The sequence below is a fragment of the Carassius carassius genome, chromosome 16 (assembly GCF_963082965.1).
Source record: "Carassius carassius chromosome 16, fCarCar2.1, whole genome shotgun sequence".
Taxonomy (NCBI): domain Eukaryota; kingdom Metazoa; phylum Chordata; class Actinopteri; order Cypriniformes; family Cyprinidae; genus Carassius; species Carassius carassius.
The window spans coordinates 7,211,683-7,231,190 of NC_081770.1; the positions used below are offsets into that span (position 1 = coordinate 7,211,683).

A 19,508-nucleotide genomic window follows, 5' to 3' on the forward strand; every position below is an offset into this window, starting at 1 on the left:
TTTTTATATATATATATATATATTTTTTTCCTCATCATGACGTATTTTTGGACTGATGCGACTTATAATCAGGTGCGACTTATAGTCCGAAAAATACGGTATAACAAACTGCAGATGTTTTTCTCTTGTTGTTTTGGATAAAAACATCTGATCAAAGATTACATGAACTTACAGAGTCTTTGACAAATAATTTCAGAACATTTAAATTTGAAAATTACAAAAATACAGACAAAATAACTGTTAACATCACCCAGATAACAGTAGCATGTTTCCAGCCGTTTCAGTATTTCAATTACAGATATCACTGAGCGCTTAATCATTAATGAGAGACCTGCAAAAAATTTGAATTTTTCAGCTCAAAACTCAATCTCATTTTGCTATTACGCATATTTAGAGGAGTTTGTTTTTTGCCCAAGCTGTTGTGATCCTTTTAGATCATTAGACTTCTTCCGTTCGGTGTCTGTAAGAAAATAAAGATTGACAAGAAGTAAAGAGAGAGAAATTAACAATGCCATTTACAGCACATCAATCATCAGTCAGAGAAAATCAGTTTCTTATTGAGATGATTTTGTCAGTGCAGGTGAAATCAAACATAAATCTGAAGACAGTACTGCAGTATCTTACCTCATCCTCAGACATTTTTTCGAGCACTTGTTTGATTTTCTTCATGTCTGTTTGAGAAAAATCATTACACACAATTGAACACTAATTTTGCAAAATGAAAAGGTTTTCCTCTCAGTACAGTATCTGTAGCTGATACTTACCATCGCTGAATCTCCTGCGGCGACGGATCATCACACCAACAACAACAACAACAACTGCAGCCCACAGCAGAACACCAACAACAATTCCTGCTACAACAGCTGGAGACAGACATGAACCTGGAACAGATATCATCATTAGTTGTGAGGAAATCTGACAGTGGCTGCATCCAAAAACAGAAAAATGCTGCCTTCGGAGGTCGCCTTCCAAGGTAGGAAGGCATCAAATATGGTATTATTTTGTGGACCCATTTGCTTTGGTCCTGAACCAAAGATTGAAAACCTTTGCATTGTAGCATGTTGTTGTTGTTTTTTTTTTATTGTTATTATTATTATTGTGAATGCAGATAATATTCGGGCACATGAACACTTGACTATTGCATGAATAAAGAATACCATATTAAATAATTTTATGCTAATTGCAGTTGAAATAAAAAAGCTTAAAAAGTGAAGCTCCAACAGTTGAACGTAATGTATAATGTGTGGACCCAACTAAACTATATTGTTTGTTGTTCATTTTCTCTGTATAATGAGTGAAATTTCTTACATTTTCATGGTTTTTGTGTGAACACACTGTTTCTATAAGTATTTTTAAGCACAAAAAGAAACTGCATTGAAATAAACATGAGATTTAATTGAATGCAGCCTAAGAGTATTTATTTTATACAGAAACAGTATAAATGACTTCTAAATGAGACCTTATAAGATGTTAAAATTACGTCTAGAAATGACCACATCTGAACTCAATTTTAACCTTCAGGAGATGTCCTGTGCACGTCGATATTGGACGTCCAAAAGACGTCGAAAAAAGACGTCATTCTGGCTCTTCAGGGAATGTCATTTCAACGTCCGACAAAGATGTTGAAAATAGGTCGTTTGGACGTACTTTTGCTCAGTGGGTGTAACTGATTACAGTTACTTTAATTTTGTAATTATGTAATGCTGTTACATGTAACTAGTTACCCCCCAACACGGAGTATACCGTTTATTTAAGCCTCTTGTCCTTTTATGTCCCTTTTATTTATTTTAACATAAAAACATTTGCGTCAGTATTTTCGGCCCTGTGGTACATTTTTAGGTTCTTCCTAGTTTTTCTCAGCTTTTGAGGCTGGAAATCATAAGAGAATACAAATGAAATACAAAAGAACAACAAACTTGATATTGAAGAAAAAAGTCATACAGGAACAAACTTCCTGTAGAATCACATTACTGTATTATCAGCTGTTCAAGATAAAGAAACACATCCCCAGTCAGAGCGAAGGTTTAGAATTAAGACTGTTAAACATTCAGAAAAAGGTCTTAAATGACCAAACTGTAACAAATCATTAGCGTACAGGAAAAGACAATGAACAGGTCTGGAGATCAATGTTCAACTTTTTCAGGGTTGATGACATTAAATGACTCACCACTGACAGTCAGACGGATTGATTTTATGATTTCACCACGGTTGCTGCTTTTGTTGATGATTTTTGTTCTGTTACACTTGCCGGTTCTGTTCAAGCTTTGTCTTTTCCCTGAACTCCCACTTCTGATGATGTCTGCTTCATAACGTCCAGTGTGTTCAGTTGTGATGTTCATGATGGTCAGATATCCAGTCTCATAGTCCACCTTCAGTCTGTCTCTGAATCTCCCGTCTTCTCCATCATATAAACAGCTTGTATTGGGATGTCCATTGATCAGAGCGATGAGACGGTCATTAAAATACCACCGCATCATGTCATCATGTTGTTGTTTGGTAACATCAGTGTTTAGAGTGACACAATCTCCCTCCTTCACTGACTTCACTTCAGCTGGATCACCAAACACACCTGCAGACACAAATGAACGGTTACAAGTGTGTCTGTGTGTGTGTGTGTGTGTGTGTGTGTGTGAGAGAGAGAGAGAGAGAGAATCTGTATGTTTGCACATATATTGTGGGGACCAAATGTATAAAAATCTATTATACTGCAGGCTAGAGTTGTGCCGATAGACGCCAGTATTGTGTATCAGCGATAGTCTAAAATTGAATAGATAAAATTTAAACTAAAATTTAATAGAAACTAAAATTTGACATCTGGACCCAGTAAGTTACAGATATACTAAACGAAATTATATTAAAAATTATTAGAGAGAAGAAGAGAGATTCAGAGCCCTACAGAATCAAACACAATGAAGATACTCAAGAACAAACAGGTTGGTGTTTATTCTTCATAATGCAGATGATTATAAAGCTTAAGGCAACTTTATGCTTTGGTTTGCTAAAATCCCACGCCTCATAGGGAAGTTTGTTTTCATCACATATTGCATTCAGATCAATAAACCAATAAACCTGGATTAATTTATTAGAATTTCTTTTTTCTTTTTTTATGTTATAAAATGTGAATCATAGTTATAGATCAAAGTAGTATACGGCTAAAGGCATATTTGATAGAATCACAGATAGTACCTAAAACATTGACAGCCTCTTACACTTGAAATAATGAACACTTGGTAATAGTGTGACGTTACACACGGTTCATTCCTAAACCCTGAGTTACTGTTATTATTTGCATATTTGCATTGTCAACAGTGATGATATATATATGCTACAAATTCAGTCGCTTGCACAAACAAACAATATATATATATATATATAATATTGTTTGTTTGTTCATTATTTTTATAGCACATTTAAAAAGTAACTCCAGTTGACCAAAGTGCCTTCCAATAAAACATCATATAAAACAAAATAATCAAAAGTAAAACAGCAAGAACAAAAATCATCAAGACATAAACAAACACCAGACCATCATATATACACAACTATCTCAAACCAAATGCTTTTGAGACTCAAAACATTTTTGAGATGACCTCAAATGCCATGTTGTAGAATAAATGAGCTGGGTTGAGAATCAAGCTTTTCCAAAAAAAAGAAAAAGAAAAAAAAAGAAAAGGTACCTTTAGCATAACACCCCTTAAACAGAGCAAAAGATAGCTTGGAAAATTTTTTGAAAACAAATTAAGAGAATATAAAAAGCAGAAAAACAATCAAAAAAGACAAGTTTCAGAAACATAGGAATTTTGATTTGTTAAATGTGTTAAAGTGTTAAAATCCAGCTACACTGCTCCCTACAAAGCAGGATGGGGAAGAACACGATTGTTTTGCCACATTTGAACAGGTCTTTAGACCAAGACCAGATTTAAAAGAAACCCCCTTAAAATTCTGACTAAATTCTATTAATTGATGGTTCAGCATCTAGAGACCCAAATAATTGGCAAAAACAGAGCAAGTTAAGGGGTAACCACTGCATATGCAACAGTAACATCTGGAGTGCTCCCCGCTAATTGCTCTGTGCAAGCGACTGAATTTGTAGCATTGATCTAAACCATGATAAAATAGCAGCACTTTTAGAAGCAATTTTGCTACCAAAATCAGTTGTTCTCTGCAAATGCGTTGCACATTCCAAAAGTGATGATTTTGTGTTTTTTAGGTTACAAAGTAATAGATCCTATGAGAATAGAACCTTCTTTTTCCTGTGTAACATTTAACAATGACTCACTTACACTCCCTTCTGATTCTCTTAAAGCAATGCAAGCTTTTTCCACAGCAGAGGACAGGAAACAGTGGCTGAAGGCCAAGTGCAAACTGAAGACAGGCCGAGTACTGAAGACAGACCATGTCTGCCAAAACACCCCACTGTGCAAAGTTACGTCCAGTGGACGTCTTTTTATGTCTTTGCTGACGTTGAAAAGACGTCCACTGAGGAGCCAGAATGAGAGTTTTTATGACGTCTTTTTTTGACGTCTTCTGTACGTCTGATTTAGACGTTCACAGAACCTCCTTACAAGGTTAAAAACTAGTTCAAAAGTGGTCAGCGGAAATATCTCAACATCATTTAAGGTTCATTTAGACATCATTTATACTGTTTCTGGACCAAATCAACACTCTCGGGATGCATTCGATTTAGACTCGTGTTATTACAATGTAATTTCCAGACACTGTGTTTGTCCTAAAATCAAGAAAATAAAATAATCTTTATAAAATAATGAAATAACTGAAGATAGAGCATGTGGTAAAATCAACTGCAAATTGAATCTCGTAAGATCTCAGCAGAGGAGGATCAATTTACATCATTTACATCAACATCATTTGACGTCACCATTGTGGTGGACAGTGTTTGGTTTAGTTGGGATCTTGGTCCTCATACTTCTTGTGTCAGCTTGTCTTTGGCTGTTATAACTGTGTGTTATAAAACACTCTTATTGTGGCAGAGAGCATTAAGATCAAGCCTTATCATCTTGCTTTTAATGGTGATTAAACTATAGCACAATAAGTTATTAATGTTTTGTTGCAACTCTATTTATTTTCATGGACAGACACTTTGTAGAAAAAAAGTATGTACTTATTTTTAAGAAACACATCATGTAGTCACACACAGACATAAAGATTGTGGATATGCATCACATCAATGGTGACAATTAAAACTAAAAAGTCTGGAAAATAAGGATGAGTTTGTGCTATGAAGCCGTTTTGATTGTCACCATTGTTGTGATGCATATGCTAAATCTTGATGTCTGTGTGTGAGTACATGACGCTTTTGCTCAAAATATTTCAAACACATGCATTTTGTCCAACTTCAAATAAAATAAGTATTTTGCTCTTGGCGCCTGTACTGCAGAGTCAAAAGGTTTAGGAGATATATACAAACAAAACAACACTTATTTCATGATCTCAAATACTTGTAATATGATGACTTTATCATCACCAACAAAGAGCTGATAACACCTGAGCTCTCTTAAATTTGTCTTTCTTTGCTACAACAACAGTGTTTCAAAAACACACAGTTATAACAGCCAGAGACAAGCTTACACAAGAAGTATGAGGACCAAGATCCCAACTAAACCAAACACTTTCCACCACAATGGTGACTTCAAATGAATCAAATATCAACATTTAAACCTCTGTTAATTCTCAATAAGAGCTTCTCTATGTGGCGGGATGCAGTTTTCTGGCTCATGCCTCCCTGGGTGACGCTTGATTTGCTGCAGCTGTGGGTGGTTCTGGGCAGGTAACTTTGAGCCAATCGCGAGGACTACTCCCCCTTTATAAACCGGGACTTTTCTTTGGATAAATGATGCCACCGGTACGCGACTTGTCTTGTTTACCTGCCCAGTGACCTGATGTCTGCCTGGTTACCTGTCTACCATAGCGCCGCAGGTATGGTTAGCTTTGTTTCTCTTTTCACTCGTTAACTCTATAAAGTGGGCTTATAAGGAATGTTTCATGTTGTAGAATCCCCGGTGCGGCAGCAGCCCTTTCACCAGCTGAGTGTGCGCTCTGCTATCAGCAATCAGAGCTCAGCGCCTGTGACGCAATGTTGTTAATCATAGGGAGGGCTATTTAACCGGGGGTGCGGCCGCCAGTTGGCTACATCGACGCTGAACAACTGCTGCTTTGCTTATACTCTTCGCGTTACATGTTCACATATTTATGTCATACCCGATTGCCTTCTCACACTGGACCAAGGAGGATTGAACTCAGTTGTGATGTTTTTCATTTGACCTTTTTATGTGATTTGTCTAGGGTTGATTGTTTATTTTTGATTTATTGTGTGATTGAGTCCCTGTTCATATTGCTAACCCCAGTATAATCTTGGGCCTTAGAACGGGTGACTGATTAGACATTGTGTTGTAATTGTTATTTTCGTTTGTTTAACTTTTAAGTGTCCATTTTGTCCAGGTGCTGAGAACTGCCAGTGGGAGCAGTGCCCCTTGCGGTGGTGGGTCCCTTGGTGTGTGCTGTGGCTGTGTTCACTGAGTGGGGCCATTTCCCTTGCGGTGCGTGTGTGTGTGTGTGAAATTGACACGTGTGATTGGGGTGTCTTTTAAGGATGCTCATTGCTCGAGCCACTAGTCTCCCACTGGTAAGATTCCGCCCTGTCCTCCTCTTCTCTCGGGGGTGTGATCATTGTGTGTTTTTAAGTAATAATAAAAAATGCATTTTTGTACGGACGACTGTCTCTGGCTGATCCATCCACGAACTTGAGTGCCTGGTTAGAACGAGAGAACAAGATTCTTTGGGTGTAACTCCCATCGTGGCGTAGTCTGCTACTGTCCTATATGCCCCTCGACTGCCACATTTGGCGTAGTCGGCAGGGTCGCTTGGTAAAGCCAGAGACGTGTACCAAATATTTGTTTTGGTTTTCCTGTGTGTGTGTTTTTCTTTTTTCTTTACAAGCAAAGCAGCAGCTGTTCTTTGGTGGACCGGTAACAGGGCAGGTAAGGTGGGGATTCTTTTTTTTTTTTGCCAATTAGATTGTGCATTGTCAAAATATGGAACGGGGTGGCCAAGGGGAATGAGTTACAGGTGTCGAGGGGCTTGATAGCTCCGCTGAAAGCAGGTAATGAGCGCCTGCGTCAGACCCCAGGCCCTGTGCCTGCCCCGGCTCCTGGCCCGGCTCTCGCGTTTCTCGTTGAGTAGCCGTCATAGCAAGTGTTTCTTGTTGTGTAGCCGTCATGGCAGAGCACTTGTAACAGGTGTCTCATGTTTCTCGTCGAGTAGCCGTCAAGGCCAGAGGACTTGTATCAAGTATCTCGTGTTTCTCGTTGAGTAGCCGTCATAGCAAGTGTTTCTTGTTGTGTAGCCGTCATGGCAGAGCACTTGTAACAAGTGTCTCATGTTTCTCGTCGAGTAGCCGTCAAGGCCAGAGGACTTGTACCAAGTATCTCGTGTTTCTCGTTGAGTAGCCGTCATAGAAAGTGGTTCTTGTTGTGTTGCCGTCATGGCAGAGCACTTGTAACAAGTGTCTCATGTTTCTCGTCGAGTAGCCGTCAAGGCCAGAGGACTTGTACTGAGTATCTCGTGTTTCTCGTTGAGTAGCCGTCATAGCAAGTGTCTCTAGTGTTTTTTTCGTTGTGTAGCCATCAAGGCCAGAGGACTTGTACCAAGTTTCTCGTGTTTTTCGTCTAGTAGCCGTCATGGCAAGAGGACTTGTACCCCGGGTCTCTCTGTATTCGCTCTACTAGTTTCGCATAGCGAAGGTGAGTGTCTTGGGGTTATCGTCGGGGCGCCGATTTAAAAAAAACTGGGGCGGATTGTGGCGGGATGCAGTTTTCTGGCTCATGCCTCCCTGGGTGACGCTTGATTTGCTGCAGCTGTGGGTGGTTCTGGGCAGGTAACTTTGAGCCAATCGCGAGGACTACTCCCCCTTTATAAACCGGGACTTTTCTTTGGATAAATGATGCCACCGGTACGCGACTTGTCTTGTTTACCTGCCCAGTGACCTGATGTCTGCCTGGTTACCTGTCTACCATAGCGCCGCAGGTATGGTTAGCTTTGTTTCTCTTTTCACTCGTTAACTCTATAAAGTGGGCTTATAAGGAATGTTTCATGTTGTAGAATCCCCGGTGCGGCAGCAGCCCTTTCACCAGCTGAGTGTGCGCTCTGCTATCAGCAATCAGAGCTCAGCGCCTGTGACGCAATGTTGTTAATCATAGGGAGGGCTATTTAACCGGGGGTGCGGCCGCCAGTTGGCTACATCGACGCTGAACAACTGCTGCTTTGCTTATACTCTTCGCGTTACATGTTCACATATTTATGTCATACCCGATTGCCTTCTCACACTGGACCAAGGAGGATTGAACTCAGTTGTGATGTTTTTCATTTGACCTTTTTATGTGATTTGTCTAGGGTTGATTGTTTATTTTTGATTTATTGTGTGATTGAGTCCCTGTTCATATTGCTAACCCCAGTATAATCTTGGGCCTTAGAACGGGTGACTGATTAGACATTGTGTTGTAATTGTTATTTTCGTTTGTTTAACTTTTAAGTGTCCATTTTGTCCAGGTGCTGAGAACTGCCAGTGGGAGCAGTGCCCCTTGCGGTGGTGGGTCCCTTGGTGTGTGCTGTGGCTGTGTTCACTGAGTGGGGCCATTTCCCTTGCGGTGCGTGTGTGTGTGTGTGAAATTGACACGTGTGATTGGGGTGTCTTTTAAGGATGCTCATTGCTCGAGCCACTAGTCTCCCACTGGTAAGATTCCGCCCTGTCCTCCTCTTCTCTCGGGGGTGTGATCATTGTGTGTTTTTAAGTAATAATAAAAAATGCATTTTTGTACGGACGACTGTCTCTGGCTGATCCATCCACGAACTTGAGTGCCTGGTTAGAACGAGAGAACAAGATTCTTTGGGTGTAACTCCCATCGTGGCGTAGTCTGCTACTGTCCTATATGCCCCTCGACTGCCACATCTAGATGTCTGACAGAAATAAAGTCAATCTAATGATTCCATGTTTGTGGAGATGTTTGATCCTCCTCTGCTGAGATCTTCAGAGATTTAATGTCTTTGATTTGCAGTTGATTTTACCACATGCTCTATCATCAGTTATTTCATTATTTCATGAAGATTATTTTATTTTATTGATTTTAGGGCAAACACAGTGTCTGGAAATTTCAATGCAATAACACAAGTCTAAATCCTGAGAGTGTTGATTTGGTCCAGAAACAGTATAAATTATGCCTAAATGAACCTTAAATGATGTTGAAATATTTCCACTGACCACTTTTGAACTAGTTTTTAACCTTGTAAGCAGGTTCTGTGTACGTCTAAATCAGACTTACAGAAGACGTCAAAAAAAGACGTCATAAAAACTTTCATTCTGGCTCCTCAGTGGATGTCTTTTCAACGTCTGCAAAGACATAAAAAGACGTCCACAAGACGTCAACTGGACATAACTTTGCTCAGTGGGACTTTTACCTCACACAAAGCAAAACTTGCACATGGCCTAGATCACATGAGTTGAGGAATGTTTGATTTGCTAAATAAAAACTGGTTCACAAGCTATTAAGGTGTCTCAGCACTGGCCATGATTTTACTTTTGCTGTGTATGTGGCCTTGTGTGATGGGAATGAATAGAAGAGTGGTGAATTCAATTCATATTATGTGACCCATGGTAAACAAGATAAATACAATATTACATGATAATGGTTAAATGATCACATACATTTTAAAGAAGTGTAGTATTGTTAAAATGTAGTCTTTGAAACGGCAAGTCAAAACAGAATGAATCATTATCATTTCAAAATTAAGCAAATCAGTCAAGTGCAATAAACTGCACTTAATTATAATTTTATTAAATGTTATATTTTTTATTCTTGGTACAAATAAGAGAGAGAGTATTTAACCATTATCATGTAATATTTGTTTGGTTTACTATAGGACACGATATGATAGAGAGTGGGGGCACATCATTTTTATTAGTATGCTGTCATGCACAAGCATTAAATAAAATGATCATGAAAGTATTTTATTTTTATTTAAATCCTGTATCCATTTGATACTCGCTGTGAGAAACAGATCCAAATTTAAACCGCATTCATTGGCGATATGTATCTCCTTCCTCTGTAGCTATAGTAACTATTTAAAAATGTGCCGTTAAGAAGTTTTACAACAGGTTTTATGGCAGCGATATCAAACGCTCATTGGCTCTTGCTGGTTTCGTCAGAGATTGTGACATGCCGTGTTTCCAGTGATGCGTGTTTTGAATGAGAAACGCACGCCTTGAGGGAGTGGATCGGGATAGTATTATAGTATTTTCAGCGTTTAACAACTTAAATTATGCCCTGCTCCTTACACTACTATTATATTCTGCCAGAGTGGACTGCAACTGCAATGCATCATCATTTGGACTACTGTGGTACTGCTCTTTGTCACATCTGTAATAAATTATTATGATTACGTTACATGTGTCTATGTGTTACGTTTCTCTTATAGACTGTATACTTTATACACTCACTGTTTATTGGTTGATTTGTTCTTTATGAAAATAAATAGAAAAACAAAAGCAATAAATTTTTTTATTGCACAGTTACATGATGTGTGGGTTTTAAGTCTGATTTTCTATTCAGTTTAATGTACTTTATTGGCATAGTTTGTGTCTACATTAAAGCATGTCACAAAATGAATAATTGCGATCATAGTAAGATACAAGGTAATAATATGAAATATTAACTTGGGTCTGGGCTATATAAGGCTTGAATCCAGTCTTTAATCCAGTTCTGGGCCACATCCGGGCCGTCATTCTTTGGGGAACTTGGACGAAGGGAAAATTCATGCGTGACCTGGATGTGGGTTGCCGGATGTGGGTTGACGGAGGATTGCAAAATTGCTGAAGGACAAACAGTTACCATTTACACAAATTCTTGTTACTCTTTTGGGGTTTGTCATGACTGGAAACACAGGACATTTCTAAAGTCTGATGGTAAGCCTGATCTAAACCATGATAAAATAGCAGCACTGTTAGAAGCAATTTTGCTACCAAAATCAGTTGTTCTCTGCAAATGCGTTGCACATTCCAAAAGTGATGATTTTGTGTTTTTTAGGTAACAAGTAATAGATCCTATGAGAATAGAACCTTCTTTTTCCTGTGTAACATTTAACAATGACTCACTTACACTCCCTTCTGATTCTCTTAAAGCAATGCAAGCTTTTTCCACAGCAGAGGACAGGAAACAGTGGCTGAAGGCCAAGTGCAAACTGAAGACAGGCCGAGTACTGAAGACAGACCATGTCTGCCAAAACACTTTTACCTCACACGAAGCAAAACTTGCACATGGTCTAGATCACAAGATCACATGAGTTAAAGGGGAATTTTTGATTTGCTAAATCAAAATGGGTTCACAAGCTATTAAGGTGTCTCAGCACTGGCCATGATTTTACTTTTGCAGTGTATGTGGCCTTTTGTGATAGGAATGAATAGAAGAGTGGTGAATTCAACCATAAAATATTTAGTAACGGATCAGATGGTAATACACAATGTCTTGTGTAAAAGAAAGAATAATGTGAATGCTTCTGATGAAAATAATGAAGACAATGAGATGTTAAAATCTGACACATGCAGTAGCTCTACAGAAGAAGAGTAGTGCTGTAGAATAAAGAGGGTCTAAAGCAGGTCATTGTCCGTGTTATGAGATGATGCAACCCCAAAGAAAAGATAAGAAAGTTTCTTTTGTTTGAATATTTCGGACGGCTCGGTTTTCTAAGCTACGTTTGAGTTTCCATTCTTACCACCTCACGTCTGCGATTTTCATGTACCAATTTGGACGGGACTAACATCTCTGTGTTTATTATATTGCATACAGTCGTTCAGATTGATTAATTTTATTACACAATAAATACTAAATGGCTAGTATAACAAAACCATGTTAATGCCGTGTTTCTTTAGTTTAACTGGTTTTCCTTTTTTTTGTAGTAGTAAGCTAAACCAATGTTTAATTTTCATAAAGGTTAATCTGTTATTAAAACATTATGTAATTGAGATCATAAATGAACGTGAGTAATCTTACCTGATGCTGATATTACAATAGCCAGTATTAACAGTTTACGTGATCTGGCTCTCGATTTTATTATTTTTATCATTATTTTTTTATTATTATTTCTTTGCCGGTAAGCAAATGTATCAAACATGCGAGCTGTAAGAGCATCTACGGTAATTCACGTTGGCCAAAACACACAAGGAAACATGTTGTGAAAAAAAAATATCGCTGGCAATCACAGACATTTGTATTCGGACGGGTTTAGTTTTTTCAGAGGATCAAGAAGTTTGCTGAAAAACAGTAGATAATTTGCTCTGGAATAATCACAGAGGATGTGTGAGAAAAACAGTAATGGACAGTAATGGCGCGTTTCCACCGAGTGGTACGGTACGGTACGGGTCGGGTCGGTACCCTTTTATTTGCGTTTCCACTGCCAAAAGTTGAGAATGGTACCAAAAAGCCGAACCGTACCGTACCACTTTTTGGGTACCCTTCCGTTGGGGTACCTAGCACAGTGGAACGGTACTAAAGGGTGGAGCTAGACTCACTGCAGAACGTTGATTGGTTGACAGAGAATCGTCATTTGCGCGTGACGCAAGGGGAAAGACACAACACACGAGGCGACATTTTTAAATTACAACAACGTCGCAACAATGTCGCCGCGCATGACGTCAAGCTACTTTCCGTCATACACCACGCCTATCAAGTGACGTTATCACTACTTTCTGGAATACACCACGCCTATCAAGTAAGGGTACTGTTGGCGGTGGAAACGCTAGCCAAATCATGGTTAACAGACCCGACCCGTACCGACCCGTACCGTACCACTCGGTGGAAATGCGCCATAAATCAGGCCGGGAATTTGACTCCACCCCAGGCCACCTCTGTTGCTGCAGTCACCACCACCCAATTCTTGTGTCCACCAGACTGATAAACCCTTTGTTTGAATTGGGTTATACTTAAAAAATAAATCAAAATCCTTAGACTGTGGACGGGCAAAATAATCAAATGAAGTATCAAGAAGTATCAAGGCATACACTATCTCTTATCATCTTTTCCTGAATCCCAGTTTCCAGCTTACCACGCCCCTTGGTACGAGCTACCATGCCCTTGGCAGTATAAAACCATCTTGTTCCGTCAAAATCACTGTAGTGAGTCAGTGAGTTGGAATTGCGAGTATTGGTAACGACCAGGATAGACTATTATAGCATCTATTTAGCATATCAATTATAGAGTTATTTAGATCTTCAAGTTAGCATAGATTTATCTGTATTTAGTACAGTGGTCAGGATGGTGTGTGTAGTGTTGCTGGTTGTGACAGCACTGCTGGACTGCATAGCTTTCCAGCAGACTTTAAAATTAAGCGCCAGTGGTTACATGCACTTGGCCTGGAAGACCGTGAGTTCCCGCCTAGAGCTGGAGTGTGCAAACTGCATTTTACACGGGCTTGCTTCTCCAACGCAATGGAGGTGGAAATGGGCTTCTCCACACAGCTCGCTCTGAAAAGCGGCGCGATGCGGGAGTTAAGACCGCAGTTTGAGCCAGCAGCTCGAATTAATATGAACAGACACCTCGACACCCTCCACTTCAGGTGAAGGTAGGTGAGAAAAGTCCTCTACTTGAAATGATCGCTCTGTTGCAAAGCTACTTGCATCATTACAGTCACTCTCCATTTTAGCGTCTCTGACAGCAGCTGTCAATCAATCCATCACTGCGGGTCTCAGGTTCACTCGCTCAGCCCTGCCCTCGGTTCGTCCCCTCTATCTCCACTGTGATCTGCCCACTTTTCAGCATTTTTCAAATATTGTCAGTGGGTGGAGTCAGGCTCTGACCAGGGGTTTAGTAACCCTTTAAACTTTAGCTGAAGGTTCCTGCTCTGACTAAAAAGCTGAACTGTCCACCCCCTCTTGTTCAACAGCAGGAGCACTTGCAGCACTAGTGCTACTGTTGTTTCCTTCGTCACCTTCAAAATAAATAAGCATTGTACACTAGGCTACATATTGTAGGCTAGAAATGGAAAATCAATTTCTGGTCAATTTTGGCACTAAAAAAATACTGTATCCTCATATATAAAACAGTGTGCTAGTTTGTCATTAAGATGCTCTTTTAAAACATCTATCATTATATACATTTGTTGATTCATGATTCGGTTTTATGATTCGTACATTCATAAAACCGTCAATTAATTTGCAGTTGCATACAAGCCTAATGCACGTCAGCCTGATCGACTGCACAGCAGCAGCTGGCCGGCCAGAATGACCTTCAGGCCACTGGGAAATGTCCCGGTGATCCCGATGGCCTGTACAAATCACCAAGTACGTCTGTGAAACACGGATTTCTCTAACGACCTCCTGTAGTCCCGTCCAAATAGGGCTTAAGATTTTTACATATACCGGTAATCAAATATAAGAGTTATTGTTTTAGTTATACCTTGCTTCTATGTTAGGAATGACTATGTTCCATTAAAAAAAAAGATAAAAAAAAAAACATGCAAATGTTTTTTGTTTTGTTTTTCACTCTTATGAGAGTAATGGTGTTTTAAATCTTGAATTTACATGATTGATGTAAACTATAAGGGTAATTTGCAATAATTATCAAAAGGGAGGAGTGTTATGGAAATTTGTAGTTTTGTTAATCTTGCATCGATTGCTTTAATCTCATTTAAGTAACTTTTTTAACATACATTGATCAAGGTAGTATATATAGTCCATAGGGACATTGAGTTATTTTATGTAACTTGTGCACGTAACTGCTTTAGGTTTAAAAACATTTAAGAGGAAATTGTGGACCAGGGAGCAGTTTTGAGAGTAAACAGACTTGTACCATGTAATGTGGATGAGATGTGCATGTGTTATGGAGTGATGTGCACTGAGCAACGTGATTGGCTCAAAGTTCCTAATCTGTCCTTCAATGTATCTTTTAACATACTAAAAAAGGTGGGCTGTGAGTCTGTGTGTTATCTCATTGCAGATCATACTCTGCAGAGAATTAAAGCAATACAAAGACAAAACTGTTTGGTTTTTCATTCTCAGAGTCTCTACAAATTGTTATTGAATTACTGTAGAATTTCCACAAGACTATTCGGACGACCAATCCTGCAGAAATTACAAATAAATAAATACATATATAGATAAATAAATAAATACATGTAATAAAAGGAAAATACATAAATTATGTGATAAAAACATAAAAACTCAAGAGTTTGAGAGTTGGATGTGCCATATCGACTGGGGATCTCCAATATATTTTCACAGATTCACATTATTATTTCTAATTATTATATAGCGACTGAATTCAGTTACTTATCCTCATAGTTACGTCATTAAGTCCGGAACCGTCAACATCGTCTATGAGTCTGGCTGATGACGACTCTAGACAGTAGACACTCTGTGGAGGTTAAGGCTTGTCTTCGTTTTGTAATCACAAAGAAAAGACTCCCAAAAACATTTTGAGCATAAGTGAGCATAAAACCAGTTGCACTTAATGTCTCTGTGGTCTACTCAGGCACACAATGCTTTTGGAAACGCGACCCACAGGCATAAAGTTGCGCTAGACGCACAATATTTGCAAGTTTAGGGACCATCTCTAAGGTTACGACATTGGTATATGTGTTAAGATTTTTTTTATATTTATAAAATAAACTCAAATCATATGTAAATATTACTGAATATACCTGACTCGTAAAAGAACACTTTATAGTTGGTTTTGTGACTGTAAATTATTATCTTCAAATGTTATTGGAATTAGAAACGTGTATCCTATGTATTTAACTTTAGAGATGGTCCCTGAATTTGCAAATACCGAGCTTCTAAAATCAATCTAACATTATGCCAGTGGGTCCGAAAAGCATTGCGAGTCTGAGGACCGCCTCCCTCATTTCCATGTTGCATATGGAAAAGTACAAATAAATGAACTAATAAATACATAAATAAATAAAATAAATCTGAAAATAAATACAAGTGGGAATAAATATATACATAAAAATAAATAAATGCATGAACAAATACAAGTTAAAAAATAATAAAAATGAATGTAAAATAAATACATAAAGGAAAAAGGTAATTTAAAATATAAATCAGGATTACATTGTATTTCATATTAACTATTTTTGTTTTTATCACATCGTTTATTTATTTATTTTCCTTTTATTACATTTATTTATTTATTTTTAATATTTAGACTATCATCACTATATCTTTCTTCGGAAAAAAATATTAGCAAAAAAAATGGAGCAGGGGAATTTTCTGAAATTTGGTTTATTTGACACAGAATTAACCTATAGGCCATTTTTAATTTTATTTTTTTAGTTGGGAGTTTTAGTTGCATTTGATCGGCTAATGACATTTACATACATTCACAGACATCTAATATTAATAATAATCGTCTCATCAGCCACAGCTGAGATCTCTGACTATATCATCGATATCATTATCTACAAACATGTTTCATTTTAAACAACGAGCATTATGAAAATACAGATAAATATGGAACATTAGCCTGGATTAAAAAATAAGTGATCAGAAGCGTTTTAAAGAAACTTTAATCGGATTCCAGAACAAGAACTAAAGAAACAAAAAAAAAATCACTTCCATAAAGTGGATTTATAAGAGCAAAATCATTGTACTTATGTTTTTATAAAACAGCGATGAATAAAGGGCAAGATTTTTAGTGAAATGTTGATGGGCAGTGTTGAAAATGACAATTTTTCTTCACGAAAAACATAAAGTGTTAAAAAAGCCAAATTAATGTCTTACCCTCAAGGATAAAAACACACAGAATCAGCATAATGCAGCTTCCCATCCTTTAGCCGCGGTAACGTTATCTCTGATGAATTAGAAACGAGATATTGGTGCTTTTTTTTTTTTAAATGAAACATTCAATTTGTCCCGTGCAAGTAGAAATCACGTATCGAAGTTTGATTCGTTTAGCTAAAAGCAAGGACCTCTGACGTCCGAAAGCCACGTGACTGCCACGTTACCCGAATACAATAGAAACTGACGTATCAGTGCGGCCGCCATCTTGGATGGGTCCACAATGCGTCCCCCGGCATTTATTTCTTTCTTTTTCAGATCACACAAAGCCTTAATGTGAGCAGGGAAACATTGCACATCTCAAAGCATGCAAAACATAACTGCAGCAACAACAAAAATTATAATTGAATACAAACGTTTAAAAACAAAGACAATATAAATAATAAGAAAAATAAGAATTATAATAATAATAAGAAGAATTTTTTAAAAGCTTCTTGTTTTGTGATCTTATATTAAAAAGGCTTTCAAAATATATTTTAAGATCAGTGTTACAAAATGTAATATTTGATGGTTTCTTTTGAATTACTTTTCACTTATGAATATAACACTTTGCTGAGATAATTAACAGATTAATAATATACATATGTTATCAGAAAAAGATGGGCTTTGATAACAAAGTAAAATATTATGAGGTTCTACATTAAAGGGTTAGTTAGCCCAATTAGCAAAATTATGCCATTCATAACTCCCTCATGTCGTTCCAAACCAGTAAAACCTCTGTTTATCTTCAGAACACAGTTTAAGATATTTTAGATTTAGTCTGAGCGCTCTCAGTCCCTCCATTGAAGCTGTGTGTACGGTCTACTGTCCATGTCCAGAAAGGTAAGAAAAACATCATCAAAGTAGTCCATGTGACATCAGAGGGTCAGTTAGAATATTTTGAAGCATCGAAAATACATTTTGGTCCAAAAATAGCAAAAACTACGACTTTATTCAGCATTGTCTTCTCTTCCGTGTCTGTTGTGAGAGAGTTCAAAACAAAGCAGTTTGTGATATCCGGTTCGAGAACGAATCATTTGATATAACCGGATCTTTTTGAACTAGTTCACCAAATCGAACTGAATCGTTTTAAACGGTTCGCTTCTCCAATACACATTAATCCACAAATAACTTAAGCTGTTAACTTTTTTAATGTGGCTGACACTCCTTCTGAGTTCAAACAAACCAATATCCCGGAGTAATTCATGTACTCAAACAGTACACTGACTGAACTGCTGTGAAGAGAGAACTAAGATGAACACCGAGCCGAGCCAGATAATGACTCATTCACGAGTCAAGAACCGTTTCTGTCATACGTGTCCGATTCGTGAACCGAGGAGCTGATGATACTGTGCATGTGTGATTCAGCGTGAAGCAGACCGACACATCTGTGCTAATGTTATGAGCCCAGGTAAACCGAAGGCTTGAATCAAGGGCAATCAGCGCCAATGACGCCATTACGTCGAGCGCAAAAGAACCGGTGAACCGTTTTCTTCAACTGGTTTATTGAATCCAACTGTCCGAAAGAACTACTGGTGATCCGAAAACCGATGCAACCGGTTCTTGACTCGTGAACGAGTCAGTATTTTTTTTGTTATCTGGCTCGGCTCGCTGTTCATCTTCAGTTCTCTCTTCACAGCAGTTCAGTTATATTGGTTTGGATATTGGTTTGTTTGAACTATTAGGGAGTGTCAGCCACATTAAAAAAGTTAACAGCTTAAGTCATTTGTGGATTAATGCATATTAGAGGTGCGAACCGTTAAAAAACGATTCAGTTCGATTTGGTGAACTAGTTCAAAAAGATCCGGTAACATCGAATGATTCGTTCTCGAACCGGATATCACAAACTGCTTTGTTTTGAACTCTCTCTCAAAACAGACACGGAAGAGAAGACAATGCTGAATAAAGTCGTAGTTTTTGTTATTTTTGGACCAAAATGTATTTCCGATGCTTCAAAATATTCTAACTTACCCTCTGATGTCACATGGACTACTTTGATGATGTTTTTCTTACCTTTCTGGACATGGACAGTAGACCATACACACAGTTTCAATGGAGGGACTGAGAGCTTGCAGACTAAATCTAAAATATCTTAAACTGTGTTCAGATGATAAACGGAGGTCTTACTGGTTTGGAACGACATGAGGGTAAGTTATTAATGACATAATTTAGATTTTTGGGTGAACTATCCCTTTGAGAGCTTTGTTTATTTTTTTGTTATGTCTATTTGAAAGCCAACCCAAAATGAAATAGAAAAAGGGCAATAAAAAAATAAATGTTCAGTATCTTCAACAGATACATTACAAAAGGTACACTTATCACAAACACTATGAATATATCTGCTAACAACTGCATTTGCAGGATAACATTTGTGAATAATTTTGTAAAGTACTTATTTTACTTTATTAGAAATTACATATTTATGTGGTAACATCAAGATGCTGTGCCAAGATATAAGTGAGGTTTATCCATTTTGATTTACATGGAGAAATGGATCTGACATTAAAGGAGTTTCTTATAAAACTGTTATTAAAATGCTTGTCAAAAATGGATAGACCATTTACAAAAAGTTGGAGATTTTGTCACATGTTATTAATATTTACATCAGAGAATGTGGTTCAATTATTATGCCGCTATAGGAATAGCCTTGATTTGTTAAATTATTTTTAATTTACAAAAAAAGCATTAT

The 19,508-nt window shown here is 37.8% G+C and overlaps 1 protein-coding gene across 1 annotated transcript; it reads right to left on the reverse strand.

Annotated features, from left to right (window-relative positions):
* Positions 1-430: 430 nt before the first annotated feature.
* On the reverse strand, positions 431-16,891 carry LOC132159327 (uncharacterized). Its single transcript, XM_059568841.1, has 5 exons — positions 16,784-16,891; positions 2,168-2,569; positions 765-881; positions 625-671; positions 431-460 (listed from the first exon to the last, which is right to left on the reverse strand). The coding sequence occupies exons 1-5, from the start codon at positions 16,827-16,829 to the stop codon at positions 431-433; spliced, it is 642 nt and encodes a 213-aa protein (XP_059424824.1). The 5' UTR covers positions 16,830-16,891.
* Between the last annotated feature and the right edge of the window lie 2,617 nt (positions 16,892-19,508).

Coding starts and splice junctions, on each gene's coding strand:
- LOC132159327 (XM_059568841.1), bottom strand. CDS start 16,829: ATGGGAAGCTGCATTATGCTGATTCTGTGTGTTTTTATCCTTGAGG. Junction 882..2,167: donor AATCCGTCTGACTGTCAGTG/GTGAGTCATTTA, acceptor TATCTGTTCCAG/GTTCATGTCTGTCTCCAGCT. Junction 461..624: donor AAAAAATGTCTGAGGATGAG/GTAAGATACTGC, acceptor ATTTTCTTACAG/ACACCGAACGGAAGAAGTCT.